The sequence below is a fragment of the Myotis daubentonii genome, chromosome 5 (assembly GCF_963259705.1).
Source record: "Myotis daubentonii chromosome 5, mMyoDau2.1, whole genome shotgun sequence".
NCBI lineage: Eukaryota > Metazoa > Chordata > Mammalia > Chiroptera > Vespertilionidae > Myotis > Myotis daubentonii.
This window is the reverse complement of record NC_081844.1, coordinates 7391064-7408072: the sequence shown is the minus strand read 5'-3', so window position 1 is coordinate 7408072 and position 17009 is coordinate 7391064. Positions and strand designations below refer to the sequence as shown.

At 57.6% G+C, this 17009-nt stretch overlaps 2 protein-coding genes across 19 annotated transcripts; one reads left to right on the top strand and one right to left on the bottom strand.

Moving 5' to 3' along the window:
- Window positions 1-3662: 3662 nt before the first annotated feature.
- MRPL55 (mitochondrial ribosomal protein L55) lies at window positions 3663-7100 on the bottom strand. Of its 3 annotated transcripts, none has more exons than XM_059695804.1 (4): window positions 6967-7100; window positions 5970-6057; window positions 4153-4354; window positions 3663-3897 (listed from the first exon to the last, which is right to left on the bottom strand). In XM_059695804.1, the coding sequence occupies exons 2-4, from the start codon at window positions 6017-6019 to the stop codon at window positions 3745-3747; spliced, it is 405 nt and encodes a 134-aa protein (XP_059551787.1). In that variant the 5' UTR covers window positions 6020-6057; window positions 6967-7100; the 3' UTR covers window positions 3663-3744. The 3 variants fall into 3 exon arrangements, with proteins under 3 accessions (XP_059551787.1, XP_059551789.1, XP_059551790.1); XM_059695806.1 differs by having other exon boundaries at window positions 5970-6060; window positions 6967-7075; XM_059695807.1 differs by having other exon boundaries at window positions 5970-6060; window positions 6963-6983.
- On the top strand, window positions 6757-15600 carry GUK1 (guanylate kinase 1). 16 transcript variants are annotated; one of them, XM_059695791.1, is made up of 10 exons: window positions 7153-7342; window positions 7515-7543; window positions 7686-7770; window positions 12867-12980; window positions 13216-13257; window positions 13918-14014; window positions 14754-14892; window positions 14968-15067; window positions 15212-15297; window positions 15394-15600. In XM_059695791.1, exons 1-10 carry the CDS (start codon window positions 7153-7155, stop codon window positions 15427-15429), a joined length of 918 nt encoding a protein of 305 aa, XP_059551774.1. In that variant the 3' UTR covers window positions 15430-15600. The 16 variants fall into 16 exon arrangements, with proteins under 16 accessions (XP_059551782.1, XP_059551783.1, XP_059551781.1 ...); XM_059695786.1 differs by lacking the exon at window positions 7515-7543 and having other exon boundaries at window positions 7097-7213; XM_059695795.1 differs by lacking the exon at window positions 7515-7543 and having other exon boundaries at window positions 7099-7213; window positions 7619-7770.
- The last annotated feature ends 1409 nt before the right edge of the window (window positions 15601-17009 follow it).

Genomic DNA, 17009 nt, shown 5'->3' with positions numbered 1-17009 from the left:
AGGCACCTAGGCCCCTACGCCCATGAAATGCCAGGACATTTGGGGGGGTGAATACCAAGAACCCCATTTGGTCAGGGGGTACACGGGTGAGACATCGTCCCCCACCCCTCCACACACACCCCTGCTCGCCCAGGTCTTCTTGCGGATACCAGCTTCCACGTGGGCTGAAGGGCCGAGCCCCCTGCCCTTCGTCAGGGCCCCCACTCCGCACCTGTAGCTCCTCAGGCCCAGAAGCCTGTCCACTCCCTTTCCCCTGGGGTCACTTCCTTTGAGTCTGCAGACCTCCACAGTCACGTGGGAAGGCTGGCAGAGCTCATGGTACCCAGTCGTTTACGCCATCCCACTCCCACCTCGAGAAAGACGTCCCTCACCTTGCTCAGGCCAGTAGGCTTTTTCACGTTCTTGTAGCCTCAGTGGAGCCGTGCGTGAGTGCGGCCCGCCTCCCCAGTGCGCCCCGTCCCGGTCACACAGCGCCGCCAAGAGCACCTCTGGTCCCTCCCCGGTTCAGCACCGCGCCGTGCGCCCGGCCCCTAGCGTACCAGCGCCATCAGCTAGTTGCCTGCAGAACAGGCCAGTCCTCGGCCCACGAGTCGGCACGCACCCCCGACCTCCACCCGGGCTCACCCAAGTCGTCCTCCCAACTGAACTGGTCCTGCGCTGCCGCCCCCGCCGCAACACACAACACACTTGCCGCTTGGGCATGGTTCCAGGCCGCCCGGCGCCTCGGTTCCCTGGCCTTGGCGTCCGCGTCGCGCGCCGTGACGTCACGCCAGCGCCAGCCCTGCGTCGCAGTACGCGCCTGTGCCGCTGGGCTCTGGCTTCAAACCCACGCGGCAGAACACTGCCCGCCCTAGCCCGACCCCGGAAAGGTCAGAAGCTGGACCCGAGTGGCCAGACAGCTAATATTAGAAGTCCTGTGTGGTGACGCCAGGATCCAGGGGCGGCGCCCGAAAGTCACTGTCTCGATATGCGCCGTGTACCGGGGCCCACAGACAGGAACCTGGAGGAAGTTGGGGAGATGAGTCTCCAGCCGCACCGAGGTTCCCGCCATCACGTCTACAGCTGTGGGAACCAGGGGCTGGCCACGGCGCTGGGACCCAGCTGTGGTCTCAGTAGGGCATCGCCCTTGGTTGGCGGCAACGCTGCGGAGAATCTCTGCCCCCTCCTGCCCCGGTGCTGGCGGAGGCTCCACCAGCTGGTCATTGGACAAGTGCATCCCACCTGTCACCACAGCCTGTTGCAGACATGACTCGGTAGCAATGGAATAATGAATGCAGGGCCCATTCAGTAGGGTAGCTGCAGACATGTAATAGGGCGTTCCCTGGGTTGTCATTTCTTTGGGTTCCTTTACAGGACGCTGCCCTAGTGCAGTGATGGCGAACCTATGACACGCGTGTCAGAGGTGACACGCAAACTCATTTTTTGGTTGATTTTTCTTTGTTAAATGGTGTTTAAATAATATAAATATCAAAAATATGTCTTTGTTTTACTATGGTTGCAAATATCAAAAAATTTCTATATGTGACACAGCACAACCCTAACTAGGGTTTTTCAAAATGCTGACACGCCGAGCTCAAAAGGTTCGCCATCACTGCCCTAGTGTGTACCCTGCTTATGTGTCTTGCAAGTACTCAGTGGGTTGGGCAAAGAAGAGGCCTCTACCTGCTCCCCTGGCCACCACTGATTCCCTCACTAGCTTTTTGGGACTTGGAGGCTCCCACAGTGGGATTTAACAGGGTTTGAACCTCAGCCTTGTAGTACACTACCACTAAGTCAAGTTTGAGCCTCAGTTCCCCCATGTGGGAGCTCCAGACTTGCCCTGCACATGCTCAGGGGCCTCCAGTGAGGGATAGCAGCTCTGCCATGCAGGAAAGCTTGTGGTGGGAGGCATGGCACCTTACGGGGCAGTTGTGGTGGGTCCAGAGCAGGGGTCCTCAAATGTTTTAAACGGGGCCAGTTCACTGTCCCTCAGATCATTGGAGGGCCAGACTATAGTTTAAAAAAAAAACAACTATGAACAAATTCCTATGCACACTGCACATATCTTATTTTGAAGTAAAAAAACAAAACGGGAACAAATACAACAGTGGTATTTGCATGTGGCCCGCGGGCCGTAGTTTGAGGACCCTTGGTCCAGAGGCTGTACTGCCATGTCTGACAAGGGCTAGATGCCAGTTGGGCGCAGGAGGTGCTGGGGAGCAGCAGGGTCATCTCTAAGTCTGCTCTCCCAAGCTCACATTACCCCATGGGGAAGGCCCATCTGTACTCAGGATATTGGGAGTAATCAGCACTGATGGCATTTTAGAGTGAGGTGCCTGGGGATAAGGAGGAACAGAAGAGGCATGGAAGGAGCTGAGGGGCTATAGAGTGCACCACCACCACCACCACCCTAATGGAGGGAGTGCAGATGAAACTCTGCTTGACCCCTCTCAGGCTCCTCAGAACTCTCCCACCAGGCATTGGGCCTCTAGGTCCATCTTTACACCTCCACTTCTGGCAAGAAACCCCATCTTCCATATCTAGTTGGGTTCCTCATTCCCAGTGGAAGTCTGATCACCCTCTTGCCTTCAATAGCAGGGTAAGTACTCTTAGTAACTTCCCAGCACTGACCCCTACCCTGCTCCTGGCATAAATCCACACTTTCCCATGCAATACTTCTTCCCCCCACTGCACCCACATCTTCAATAGTGTCATGAATAATTTGGCCCTGAATAGTGAGTACAGACACTGTTGCTAGGTTCCTCCCTGGAGGTGAGTAGTAAGCAGTAAGCTAGAGTAGCAGATGAAGGGCTGAGGGATCCAGGGAGGCTGCCCAGGTGGGAATGTTCCTGAGCAGGCCAGAGGGTTGGCATATCATGTAGGGCAGCCACCCTAGGAGCTACAAATGACTGGCTGCATGCTCAGTGGGCTACAGGGCAGGATTGCAAGGTATGAGTCCAAGGTGGGTGCTCAGCCTAGCATCCTTCCATGTGAGCAGGGTCACTTCCCACAGGCTTCTGCCTCCCTGGTCATGGCTGGAATGCCCTCCCCATTGTCTAGCTATACATCAGTTCTACCATGGGCCCTCGGGTTTATGAAAAAGAGCCTGATAGCCAGGGTCCCATGATCAACCTACAGGACAGGACAAGGTGCAGCCCCATGTCTAGGCCTGGTCAGCTGCTTGTGTAAAAGTTGGTAATTGCTCACTCAGGTCTTGCAGGAAAGAGCAAAAGGTGGCAGCCCACCAAGGCTCTTTGCCAAGACTTAAAAAGTTAGCAATGGGGCTGGCTGCTCTGCTTGTCCCCTCTGTCAGATAGCACTTTCCCACTGTCAGGGGGCAGGGCTAGGGGAGCATTGGAGAGGGGCAGAGTATGCCAGCTGCAGGCCAGGTGCTACCATCCTTGGATCCCACCCACTCCCCATGTTGTTGTGCTGCCTGGGAAAGCCCTTGGTACTGAGGCAAAGGCAGTGTTGGCAGAGGAGGCTCCAGAGCTGAGAATTGGCTGGACAGTAGCAGGCACTTCCTGCAGTGGGAGGAGCACCCTCGACTTCTGTCATGTCAACAGCTCATGTGCCCTTTGAAGCTCTTTCTAAAACCACAATTTGACCCAACTGATCCCTCCAGTGGGCTCAGTCGCAGAGAGCCCTGTCCAGCAGGTGTATGAGAAAGAAAGACAAGGTGGTTTTAAAATCCTGACACTCAATTTAAAGATGAATGCCCTCCCCCTCTACAGCATCCTGAGCCAGGGCAGCTTGTGGGTATGATCACTTCTTGGTCCAAAACTGCTTGTACCGCTCCAGGTCAAAGTTGTCAAGGAGCTCTGGCTGCTCCTCCTCCTTCCCTCGGAGCTGGGCCTCACGTTTGCGGAACCGTGCCCGCCTCTCCTCTGGGGACAGGGCATCCAGGTCCACAGGCATCTGGAGAGGAAGGGAAGGCATGCACTCATTCACTGGAAGGGACCAGAAAGTGTATGCCACTTCTCTCCCTTCAAAGTTTCTACTCTTTAAAGAAATTTCTGCTTGTTTACCCAGGAAGTGTTTCTTTAAATTTGTTTTACATATAGCCTGCTGCTGCTGTCTGATCTTGGTGTGTGGAGTGAGTTCCATAACCTGCCCTCCCTCCCCCCACCCCCCTATCCAGCCTAGACCTGCACCCCAGGGAGGGAAGCTTACCGCCAGCATTCGTCTGGGCTCCCGGTAGCGGATGTGAATGGTGGAGCCATCCTGCTTGACCAGGAGCATGGGGTAGAGGCGTGCATAGGCCTGTCTGTGCACACGAGTGAGCGAAGCTCTGCTGCTGTCAGCCCGACGCGAAGATATGTGCAGGCAGCGGACCACAGGGGCAGCCCCTATCACCACATGCTGCCGCAACAGGCTGCAGACACATATGTTGGTCAGTGGCAGGTGCTGGGACCAGAGTGCCCCCTAAGCCCAAAATGGCCAGCTCCTGTGGGTGCCCACAGGGATCGCCTAGGTTTGGGATATGGTCAAAGCACCTTCTACCCCATGTCTTGGAAGAGGCCAAGGGGAGTGAGCACAGAGACTTTCAGACTGCTGAGGACAGGGGACTTAGGATAGCAGTTTCTAGATGTCTGCAGCTCTGGACATGAGCATGGAGCAGGAAACAATCTTTTAGGGGAACACAGACTTGGTGCTGTGAACTGGATGTTTGTATCGCTAAATTCACATGTTGAAGCCCTAACCCCCAATAAGAACGCATCAAAAGCAGGGCCTTTGGGAGGTGGTTATGGTTACAAGAGATCAGGAGGGTAGGGCCCTTACAGTAGGAATGGTGCCCTTATAAGGGACGGGAACTGGCTTTCTCTCTGCCCTGTAAAGACATGGAGAAGGTGGCCATCTGACCCAAGAACATCTCCAGAATTGTGGGAAATAAGCTGCCTGGTCTGCTGCGAGCTGTTGGGGCAGCCTGAGCCCAGCAAGACCTGTGGAGCCCACTAGCTTCTGAACATGGCATACACTCAAAACCTCCCACACGGGGAAAAGCACATACTCTGAGGCAAGGCCCTGCCCTGCCCCATCTCTCACCCACTTGGGGCCTTGCCTTATGACCCCCTAAGTCCCCTACAGCGTGGCTTTCATGCAAATTTGAATTTAGACCCACCTCCTGCACCTCCCAGCTGACACCCAGGGCTGAGGGCCCATCTCCTCTGCTAGACTCTGATGGCCTGGGGGCAAGAACCACAACTTATTGACTGTTAAATCCTACCATTAGCTGAGCACTCAGTAAATTTTGGCCAAATGAATCCAGTCCCTGCCTTCAGACGTGTAAGACAGGAGAAAGGAGGTGGTGGCGGAGCGCCAGCACCAGTCAGGCAGGGCCTATGCCTAGCAGTGCCAGGGAGCCCAAGGCACAGCCTCTCCTGAGAACCTGAGATCAGTGGGCTGGGGAGGCTTCTGGAAGGGGATAGAGCCAATCCTTGGAGAATGTTGGTGTTCTGCCACTATAGCACTGGTTCCCACATGAACCTTTCCCAGGATGAGGGCCTTCCAGGGCATGCTGTAGCCAGAGTTCCTTCCCCATGTTCACACTGACTCAGACTCCAAGTGTCACATCCCTGTCCCCAGATTCCACAAAAACAAGGAACCTGCCCTGGTTTTCTCCTCTGGCAACACTAACCATACCATGCTTCCCATTTGGGGGAAGCAATGGGGCAAGGGGAACAGACAGTGCCTGCGGGAACAGCAGGAAAGCCATGGCATTCTCCAGGGACCCAGAGCAGAGACTGGTTACAGGGTCTGAATAGGAAAGTGACCACCACCACTGTCCGGTGCTAAATAGTCACAAGTGGCTTCTATTCCTCCCTCAACGCCCTGTCAAAGCATCTGTACATGTGTATTGTGTATATTCTCCAGATAACACACTGGCTTGGGAGGCTTCCCTAGGCAGCGCGGCCTGAGGCTCCAGAGTTGATATTCCTTTGGGTGACCCCATGACAGCAATCACAAGAGGCCTGGAAGCTGGTGCTTACCCAAGCATGCTGCCCACAACTGCCATTCCTCCTGAGGGCCACTGTGGCATGTGGAGGCCCAAGACCAGTCACTGGCCCAGTGTGTGACCTGCTAAGGAAGAACAAGTATTTTTTTAATGTGTTTTTATTGATTTCAGAGAGGAAGGGAGAGGGAGAACGAGATAGAAACTTCAATGATGAGAGAGAATTGATTGGCTGCCTCCTGCCTGCCCCCCACTGGGGATCGAGCCCACAACCCAGGCATGTGCCCTGACTGGTAATCTAACAGCGACCTCCTGGTTCATAGGTCGACGCTCAAGCACTGAGCCACGCCGGCCGGGCAAGAAAAGTATTTCTAACAGGCCGGCTTTTCCAAAGGAATTGATCCTTGCCAAATCCCAGCCAAGAAGAAAGCCACAAACCAAATCACATCTATAAACGGGTGTGTTATTCCCAGGTCACTGCCCGTCTCTCCCAGTAACCAGCAAGCTCTCGCCCTAACCTGGGATGAGAATCACCTGTGGAAGGTTTGTGATCAGCAGGTGCCCAGGTCCTACTCCCAAAGAGCCTGACTCGGTAACTCTGGGCAGGGCCTGGGCCCATTCTCGTGAGTTAGAGTCAGGAAGCTGCTCTGCGCATGGAGTGCAACAGAAACTTGTTTTCCAAGGTCATTTAATTCTCACAATTCAGCGAGGTAAGGGACCCTGTGGCGTGGCAGGAGCCGAGGCCCAGGTACTCTTACTAAGCCCTTCCTCCCCTCCCAGGGAAGCCTCTGTCTGTGCTGAGGTTCCCGCGTGACAAACCAGAAGTTTCAAAACCAAATGCCTGGGGTCTCCGCATTCAGACCCCACGGCCGAGCGGAGGTGCAGGTGTCTCGCTGCCCCCTATCTGTCAGACCGGGCACTGCGGGCGGCGACATGGCGGGAGAGGGGAAAGCCGTGAGCTGCCCAGGAGGATGCCGGCGGGACCCGAAACCGCCCTGGGGGCAGCCGTCCCTGCCGCGCGACGCCGCACCTACCGCCGCTCTCCCGGAGCCCCGAGCCAACACAGCCCTTCCGCGGCGCGGCCGCAGTCTCCGCACGCACTCCGTCGCGCAGCGCTTACGTCAGCCCCCAGGGCGCTGCGCTGACGTCGGCCCCACCAGCGGAAGTGGGCGGGCGCGGCGCTGCGACGCACGTCTCCGAGGGTGGCGCCGTGGCCTCTCATGCTGCGGCGCCCGGTGGCGGGGCTGGCGGCGGCCGCCCTGGGCCGCGCCCCCGCAGGCGGTGAGTGGCGTCTGAGCGCACGCAGCTTCCGGTGGTCCTTCCTGGGCGCCGCCGCGACCCGCAGAGTCGGAGCCGTTCGCGTTCCGCTCTCCCCCTGCACCCAGGACGTGGCTTCCCGCGTGCTTCAGGGTGCGTCAGGGGACCGGGGGTGGGGGGGTAGACACCGGAACACCCTCCCCACCCCACCCCCCGTCCTCAGTAGCTTGCACGGCTGGCTTGTCGCGGAGTCCTAGCGAGCGAAGCCGGGGACACGAGGACTGGGTAATGCGGTCTTTCATGGAGGTGAATTGACTTCGTTTAGGGTCGCCCTTCGTCTTGAACTTGTGTCCTGTGTGTCTGGGTGTTAAAGTTGCTTTTGGTGGCCGCATTTCTTAGACACATTAAAAGCTGGTTCCTCTGTGCCAGTTTTCAAAACGTAGGAGGACATTCTCCTGGCACGGAAAGCTCCAGACAGCTTGTAACCCCCCTGCAGCCCGAGGACTTCATGCGGATGCCATTGCGGACCCTGAAGGACGAGGAGGGGCAGAGAGGGAAGCAGTCTGACACTCCCCCCCAAGGTGGGCGCACCGCAGAGCCGGAAACCCCGGGAGGTGAAAGGCCACTGCGTGGCCGCCTGAGGAGCCTGGTATGGCATCGTCCCCACCACCCCTCCCAGCTCGCGGGGCCTGCCCCAAGGCTGCTGGGCAGTGCAGATAGAGACACCACCTAGAGCAGGTTCTTGGGGCACGCATTCCTGACTTGGACGTGGTAATCGGATGTTCGGCTTCTCTCAGTCCGAGACCTCAAGTCTGGATTGCTGAGGCTGCCCATCTGCTGTTCGTAGACATTCTTTTGGGAACAGAGAGGGAAGGTGCTGGTTTGGGGAGCAGCAATGAGGCGAGTCACCTCGCCTGTTATCACTGTGGTCTCTCACTTGGGAAAAGGGAAGCAGTGCGCTGAGCTGACAGCTGGCCTGTATGGGTGGGGCCCACAGGGACAGGAAGAGGAACCAGGACTTGGCCTCTTGTGAGTGCCCTAGGCAGCTTGCCTGCAGGCTTTTCTGGACTTTTTGTCACTCTTAGACCTCCCGGACCCTGACTTGCTGTGAAGAATGCAGGAAACCCTCTCCACTCCTAGGAGGGACCTGGGAGGGGTGGGGTTTCCTGTCTTACCACTAACAAGCTTAATTTCCTGCTATGTGAGTTTCCACTCTATCCCTGCTCATAGAATGTCACACAACTGCCTGCAACACCAAACTCGCTTATGCCCAGGTCAGGGCCACACCTGTGACAGGTGTAGTGTGCTAGGACTTTGTTTAGATTCTGGGTTCACTTAGACCTGGCCCTTGATCTTTGGTATGGGTGATATCAGTTATTTCCTTTCCTTTTTTTTTAAAGTAGGTTTACAATTGTTCTTTTTAAAAAAAATATTTTGTTATTGCTTTCAGAGAGTAAGGGAGAGGGAGAGAGAGAGAAATGTCAAGGATGAGAATCATTGATTGGCTGCCTCCTACACGCCCCCTACTGGGGATCTAGCCAGCAACCTGGGCATGTGCCCTTGGCCAGAATCAAACCCGGGACCCTTCAGTCTGCAGACTGATGCTCTATCCACTAAGCCAAACTGGCCAGGGCTCAGTTATTTTCTTGAGTAGCAGATTCCGGGAGTTATAGCAGTGCAGTCACTACTTTTCTATTCAGCCACACCAAAAAAATTTATTTTACACCTAGACTGTAAACTTCAGGTTTTTTTGTAGCATGTTCACCATAGCCTGAAAAAAATGTGCAGTTGATCTGAGGAAGAGCAGAAATGAAGAGGGTATTGTGATGTGTTTGGGGTGGAAAGAGGTGACTCCAGCCCACCAACAGTGAAAGTTAGTAATGAGGGTGAGCCCCTGGGAGCGCTGGGATGGGGGCAGGTACTTTTGTAGTCAGCTCCAAGTCCTTGCTACCTCCGCGTGCCAGGCCTCTGTCTCCCCCAGTCCCTGCTGACTCTGTACCTGAGGGTCTCAGTTTCTTCTCTGAGAGCAAGGATGATTCCGTAGTACCTCTGCCCTTCCTGCTTTGTAGCTTGCTTGCCTGGGACCCTCCCCTCTTGTGCCTCCTCTGCCCTCTGTCTGTGGTGCAGAATTGGGATTTGGTACAAGACTGAATCCTGGTTCTTCTCCTTTATGGAAAGAGACCCAGACATGCCATGCAGCACCGATACAGGCCCAAGTCCTGCACGGACAGTGTGGCTCTTGCTCATGCTTTTGAGGGGCCAGCTTTCTTTTATGAGAGGAATAGTTCCAGCCCCACTGTGGGGAGAAGTGAGGAGTAATGGCTGGTGCTTTGTGGCTACCCCATTTCAAGCCAAGTTCCCAAAGGCTGAGTGGTTTGTCAAGGCTACTTGGCCAGGATGTGTGTCTTTGGGGGGTGGGCCCTGACCTGCTGTCCTGAGCCAGATTCTCTCCCGTCTTGTGGCTTGTAGCTTACTCGAGGGCTGGCAGGGCTTGCCCTTTCCTCTCCTTGTTCTCAGAGGCCATGCCTTTTCTTGGGTGTCTTGTGGAGGCGTGGGAGGAGACACGGGTGGTGACAGTGTCCTGCTCTGGGGACGGAGCGGGATGAAAGTGGGAGCTGGGAAGAGGAGGTTCCACCTTGTGCTTCTGGAAGAAGGCTGCCTGGCTACATTGGTGCTTCTTGGGCAGGGTTCTGTCGGAAAGCATTCCGGAATGCACATGCTTGCATCTGGGTTTTTATTGCAGTCCTGTGAACTTTGCCGTTTCTTGCCACTAGGGCCACTAGGGTTTGGGATTGTGGGATAGTCAAGAAATGGAGAACACAGAATACCCCAGCCAGAGGGCTCTATACCCAAGAGATGACTCCTCTGACTCACACGTTTCAGTTGGTTGGTTCTGCAGGCACTGGGGCCAAAGCACCGTCCCATGCTGGGTGTCCTGTGGACGGTGACTTTACTGAGTGCTCTGTCCCCCCGCGGCTCTCTAGGCACTTGTGCAGGGACAGGCCATCCCTGCTGGTTTGTGTGGGCCCCTCAGGGTAAGACTCAGCACACATGCCCTGAGCCAGGGTGAGCAGGCTGGACTCCACCACATGAGACTACGGAGTGGGGCAGGTAATGGCTGCACTGGGGCACATGGAGCTTGGGCTTGATGTAGGTGGGGGCTCAGGAGAGGCTGAGGGCTGCAGTGATTCAGAGTCAGGCAGGGAGTGAGCTTTGCAGCTGCCAGCCTATCCTGTGTGGATACATCCCCTGCTCACTGCTGGCCCAGTGCAGGTAGGTAGTGAGCCTGGGAGTGCTGCTCAGTGGGACAGGCTCCCCTACCCAGTGTCCCACCACACAGGGTGGAGGGCGCAGGATAGAAACCAGTGTTTGGATGTGAGGTGATAAGCAGGACTTGTGCCACGTGCCCTGTGGGGGTGTCAGCACTGGGACTTGGTGTGTGATGTTTGGTCCTAACTGAAGGCTAGTCCTGTGCAGGTTGGCAGTCTCCAGGTGTCAGAACTCACAGTCAGGAGGTGTGGCCTTACTGCAGGTGTGGGGAATGCAGCAACTGCTGGGGAAGCATGTTGGAGAAAGCCCTGGGTCTTGCTGACGAGGTTACAGTTGGGGGCTGGAGGGTGCCCCCCAGAGTTGTGGGGGTATGAGGTAGGGCACCCTCCCATGGCAGACACATGACAGAAAGCAGAGCGTCCCTGAGGGGCTTCTGTGCAAACAGGCAGATGGGCCTCTCTCCCTTCTCTGTGCTCCCAACCCCCCTGAGGGGCACCTCCCAAGTCCCTAACAGGAGGGTAGGGGTGCCTTTGGGTCCTCTTCTCCCTAGAGGTAGACTCCCCAAATTGGGTGCTGGGGATGAGTGCCCACTGGGTTGAGGGCTTGCCACTGTGATCACAGCTCCAGCAGGCCTCCTGGTCCATGGCTGTGGCCATCACCATGTGTCCACTTGGGGCTGCTCCTGCCCTGGAAGAACTAATGTTCCTGTAGCACCAAACACAGCCACAGGTCCAAGAGTTCTAGGCCACTGGACAACTGCAGCTGCCCAGCCCTAGAGGCAAAGACCCAGCACTGCCCAGAGGCTGGCATTGTGGGGGTCAGACCCCAGTCCTCAGTCCCTCACGGGACCTGGTGGCACACAGCCTCCCCACTGCTTTGCTGGGTCTCTCCCTCCACTCCCCTCCCCAGTCACCCAGTGCTAGGAAGTCGGGACAGATCCAGGGGAGTAGGCTGGGCTGCCAATGGGACATTCTTCCTGCAAAGGACTGGGCTGTGTGAAGGTTGCCAGAGAGGGAGAGACCTCTTGTGTACCAGGCCTCAAGGGAGAGACAGGGCTGCACTTGGCTAATGGCCACAAGCTCAGAGCCAGCGCACGTGTGTGCAGGTGTGTATGTGGCACGTATTTGGGTCGGAAAGCTGGGATGCCAGTGAGAATCTAGGAGTCCACTGGGATTATCTCTAGATAGAAACGGTACTTTTCGTAGTGGTGTTTGTAGGGTGTTTGTACCTTCCTGAAGCAGAGCATTGAAGTCCCCCGACCTCCCCTACTCGCAAGAGGTCAAGGAGATAAGAGTCAGTCACTTGGAGATGACAGTGTTGATGGGCTCCTCTGGGTCCTTCCTCCTGTGTCTGTTTGCCACCTTCTCCAGGAAACGTGTGTGGTGTGATAGCCCCAGAATAGCAGTGCTTAAGCCAGATTACCCAGTTGGCCTACATTGTGGATTAGGAAAACAGTGCCCAGTGGGGGCCCTGCTGGGGATGGGCAACAGGGCATCCCTGAGCCAAGTGGCCCTTCCCTCCCTGGCCTAATTGCCAGTCTGCTGGCCACTAATTGCACCTTGGAGGCTTCCACACCTTATCAGAGGGCCCCCCAGACAGCCTGCAGGGCCAGGCCTGCATAGGGAGCTGTCCAGTTCCCACATGCCCATCAGGGTTTCCCTCTGAGGCAGGGCACACTTGCACCTGGCATTCTGCCTTTGGGCTTACGTGGCTGGGTGGGTAGGCCACTACTGAAGGGCCGGGAGCAGCCTCCTCTTCCCAAAGGCACCGAGTGGGCAGCGCTGATTGTCCTGGGAGGAGTTGAGTGCTAAGAGGTCAGAGCAGGCTGGGATTACCCACTCCTCCCAGCTTATTCCGAGCACCCTGGCTGACAGAGATGGCCTAGCCCACCCAGGAATTAGGTCCTGTTCTGGGGAGGGCCTTGAGGTGTCAGGCGGGCACAGAGCTGTCAGGATTGATGCCTCCTAAACCCCTGCTTCACCCACACTCATCTGTGGCAGATGTCTGAGCCCTGTGCTGTTGGTTGGGAGGGTCGAGTATCAGAGAGGAGGGGAGGTCAGGAAGCTGTAGTCCCTCTGGATCAGCCCCTCACTTCCTGATGGAAGTTCCCAGAACAGGGTTTTGGTTCTGCTGATGTTAATCTCAGCCACCTCTAGGGCATGGTGCCTAGGAAATGCCGGGGTGGGGGCCCAGATGTGCCTCTCCCAGGAGGGGAAGTCCAGGCTCCACAGGTGGGGTAGGAGTGCACAGCTGAGAAGGTGCAGCCAAGGCTTGAGTATGGCCCTCAGCTCTGATTCCTGGGGAGAGTTGGCTGGGAGAATGGGGGTGGGCGGGGGGTGGTGACTGCAGCCATCCCACTCACTGGGGTCCCTCAGGCCTGCTGATATCTGCTCCCACTCACCCACAGGGATGTCAGGACCAAGGCCTGTTGTCCTGAGTGGACCTTCTGGGGCCGGAAAGAGCACCCTGCTCAAGAGACTTCTGCAGGATCATGGCAGCATCTTCGGATTCAGCGTGTCCCGTGAGGTTCCAGGGGGTTTGTGGGGCCCTGCTGATCCACATACATAGGGACTTGCCCACACTGCTAACACCCCCAAGAACCCTCTCTCACACAGGGGATTTGCCCATACTTTGACCCCCCCTGCCCGCCGAAGTCTCCCACATAGGCTGAACTGGGCCCTTTGGGAAGGCCCTGGGATGGGTCGTGTGGGCTCCGGATGTGATGGTCCAGATGGGTCACAGATGCTTGTTCCTAGACACCACGAGGGACCCGAGGCCTGGAGAGGAGAATGGCAAAGGTAAGCTGGCCCTGCTCCTCAGTGCCCCAGTACAGGTCTGGAGCCCACACACACACACTTGTCAGGGTGATGCATGAGGCCTCATTCTCCCCATCTGATGGGGGCCCTTCAGGGTGGGTGGGTGGGCAGGCCTCGTTGGATAATAGGCATCAAATCTCATGCTAACACCAGCTGTCCACAGCAGGGTTCTGATCCCAGCACCAGGCAGTTGTGGGGCACTGGTCCCTGCTGGTGCACTGCATTACACATGGCTGTAAAGCTGGGGTCAGCCATACACACCCTTTAGGGTTCTCTGACATCACAACCTTAGTAGGGTGTTTGTACCTTCCTGAGGCAGAGCATTGAAGTTCCTCAGCCTCCTCCACTGAAGTTGGTAGTCACCAGGACCCCCCCCACAACTCCCCCCAGAAACCAGCAGTCTCCAGGTCCCCAACCTCTCCTGTGGAAGCTGGCAGTCTCCAGGTCCCTTCAGTGAGGACGGTGTGAGAGGCGGTATCTGTCCGTTCCTCAGATATCTCCCTGCCCCGTGACTGGAACACTCTGGGTGTGGATGGACAGATGGGCAGACAGGCCCAGAACAGAAGCTGGCTCTGCACATGTGGCTGCATGGGCAGATGTGGCCTGGCTGTGGACAGCTTCAACAGCTCCTGCTCCTTGTAGATTACTACTTTGTGACCAGGGAGGTGATGCAGCGGGACATCGCTGCCGGGGACTTCATCGAGCACGCTGAGTTCTCGGGGAACCTGTATGGGACTAGGTGAGTCACATTCAGCAGCCTCCGAACCTCCTGGGGACAGGAGTGGGCGGCCCGGGCAAGGGCTTCTCCCTGTGGGCTGTCAGGGTGAGGGACCCAGCCCTTCCAGGGATCAAGGTCGAAGAGAAGCCTGAGCTGTCAAGGCTGCCCCCTCCTGTCCCCTCTCCACCCCACCTGGCCAGGCCCCTGTGGGCACGGGCAGCCAGCGATGGGCTGGTGTGCAGTGAAGACTCAGAGGACCTGGGTCTCAGAGGTCTGTGGGCTGCACTTCAGCCCCCCTCCTCTTCCCTCCAACAATTAGGGCAGCCTGGGAGAGTCCCCAGCCCAGCAACAGCTGTCCACCTCCCACACATCCAGAGCAGTATCATTGTACAGGCGGGTCCAGGCTTGCTATGCGCAGCCTGTACCTGAGTCCCCCTGTGACCGCCATGCTCCACCCCGTTGGGGGCCACTGGGGCTGCTATTACCCTTGGATGGTGAGCACCTGGGAGCCCTGAGCCCAGTGGTGACAGCCAGGGCCTTCCTGCCCCTCACCACTGCTGCCCCCAGCCTAGCAGATGGCCCAGTATGAAAGGGTTACTGAGGGAGTGCTTCCGGAAAGGGGAGCAGATGCTGACGGCCCCTTCAGGCTCCCAGAGCAGGGAATGGGGGAGGCAGAACCCCAGGGAATGGCAGTGGAGATGGTCTGGGTGCTAGGAACCAAGGAGCCCTGCTGAATGGCCCTGCCCCTCCTGCCTCCCAGCAAAGCGGCTGTACGAGTGGTGCAGGCCATGAACCGGATCTGCGTGCTGGACGTGGACCTCCAGGGTGTGCGGAACTTAAAGAAGACCGACCTAAGGCCCATCTACATCTTTGTGCAGCCACCCACGCTGGAAGTCCTGGTGGGGGTGGGGAGCCAGGCGAGGGAGGGGTGGAGGAGGGGCTAAGGCTGCCCTGCAGGCTCTGACCCTCCTTAGGCACCTCAGGAACAGAGGTTGCGGCAGCGGAACACGGAGACAGAGGAGAGCCTGGCCAAACGGTTGGCCGCTGCACAGGCGGACATGGAAAGCAGTGAGTGTGGGTGCAGCCAGTGTCCCCCACCCTCCCCAATAGCAGGCAACTCATCTGCTAGAGGTGGGAGGCAGGGGCAAGAGCTGTCACCCACAGCCCCCTCCCCTCACTGATCCTCCAAGGGCCCTGTACCCCCTCCCCCCTTCTCAGGCAAGGAACCCGGTCTGTTTGACCTGATCATTGTCAACGACAACCTGGACAAGGCCTACTGGAGCCTGAAGGAGGCACTCTCGGAGGTGGGCTCTGCCAGGGGCAAGGGATAGATCTCTGTGCCGGGAAGGGCTTGGGACAGCGGACTTGGGATCCAGGGTAAGCCCCTCTTTCTCTGGCAGGAAATCAAGAAGGCCCAAGGGACTGGCTGCTCCTGAGGATGCCAACGGCTGTGTCCTCCCTGGACAGGACCCTGCACCCACCCTGGTGGCCAGGGTGCCCCTTACAAGGTTGGCTCTGCCAGCCTCTTTCTGGGTGCCCCTGATCAGTCCCACTCTCCTGTGGGATCTGGGCCCACATCCTAATAAAGAGCTGCTGGTTAGAGTGTCCTTGAGTCCCTGGATTGCCGCCCTGGCCCAGAATCCTTCATGCTGGACCCCCACTCTGGCAGCCCCCCTCCTAAACACCCAGCTCTAAGAGGGCTGCTTGCAGCAGGTTCTACCCCATATTGGCTACTCTGGGCTAGTGGCCAGTGGGGTTGCTCCCCGATTTCACACTACTTCCCCAGGCTCTCCACATGCCCCAGCTCCACACCTCGGAGACCAGCAGGGGTGCCCTGCCCAGGGGCACTAAGGGGTCCCCCAAGGCTGGGCTGTTTTCTGCCCTGAGGCAGGGAGTACACACCTCTCCCACTGTCTCCCCAAGGCAATGAGGCTGGGAGGAGAAGGCCCTGGGGGCTCATCCTGCCCCAGCTACCCTCCTGGTCCCTGAACCAGGTGGGGGTGGTGATGGGGTCTGAGACTACAAGGGCTGGATCCCTGCGTCCCAGAGGCCTCTGTGTCATACACTCCCTCAGTCTACTAAGCCCAGTTGGCCTGATGGTCTGGGAGAGTTCAGCTCTGGAAGGACACCTGGGGGCCTCTGTTGAGGTTACAGGCTCCCTGGGGGCTGAGAAGACACCTCCCTTGCCACTCAGGCCAGGGCAGCTGTGGTGGCCTGTGGTATAGTGGTCCATGCCTAGGCCATATTCTTGCAGTGGGACCAAGACAAACTGTGGACACAGACCTGGAGGAGGCAGAAAAAATAGGGGAGGCTGGGCGTGGTCCATACCCTCAGATGCACAGAGCAGGCCTGGCAGGAGTTGGGCCTGGACATGGGGCAGTGGACAGAGGGGTGCTGGGCAGGTAAGGCTGGCTGCCTCCCAATGCACTGTCACCCAGCCTGGGGGAGGCCCTTCCTTCTCTTGGCCCCATACAATTCTAGGGACAATCAGGGATTCAGACCCGGGGCCTTCGGGGGAACAATGGGGCCCTTGAAGGCCCTCCCCCCTGCATTGTGCTTGGTGGTGAGAGGTGGCCCTGGATCGGGCAGGGATTCTGCCGGGTGTACACCCTTGGAGGCCAGTGTCTGACCAGCCAGCAGGTGGAAGGGCTCAGAGGGACTTGCATTTTCTGGCCTGAAAAAGGTAGGGTGCTATCTAGGGGACCAGCTGTGGGGTGCCCTTTGGGGCTGAGCAGTGTCACCCTCCCCTCTGGACCAGGGTTTCAGGTCTGGTCTAGCCTCTCCTAAAAGGGCATTCCCCAGGAAGTCACAGGTGCTGGGCCTGGCCAGGTGTCCCTTCATTCTGGGGGATCTGTCTCAAGACCACTGCCCAGGTAGATCCTGCCAGCAGGGTCTTCTGGGATCGCAAGACCTGAGGGGGGAGGCTGCTCAGGCCAGCTGGTCAGCAGGGAGAGAAGGGGTGTGCGCCCAGAACCTCCTCCAGCAGCTGGGAACCCGTAAGCTGTGCGGGACTGAC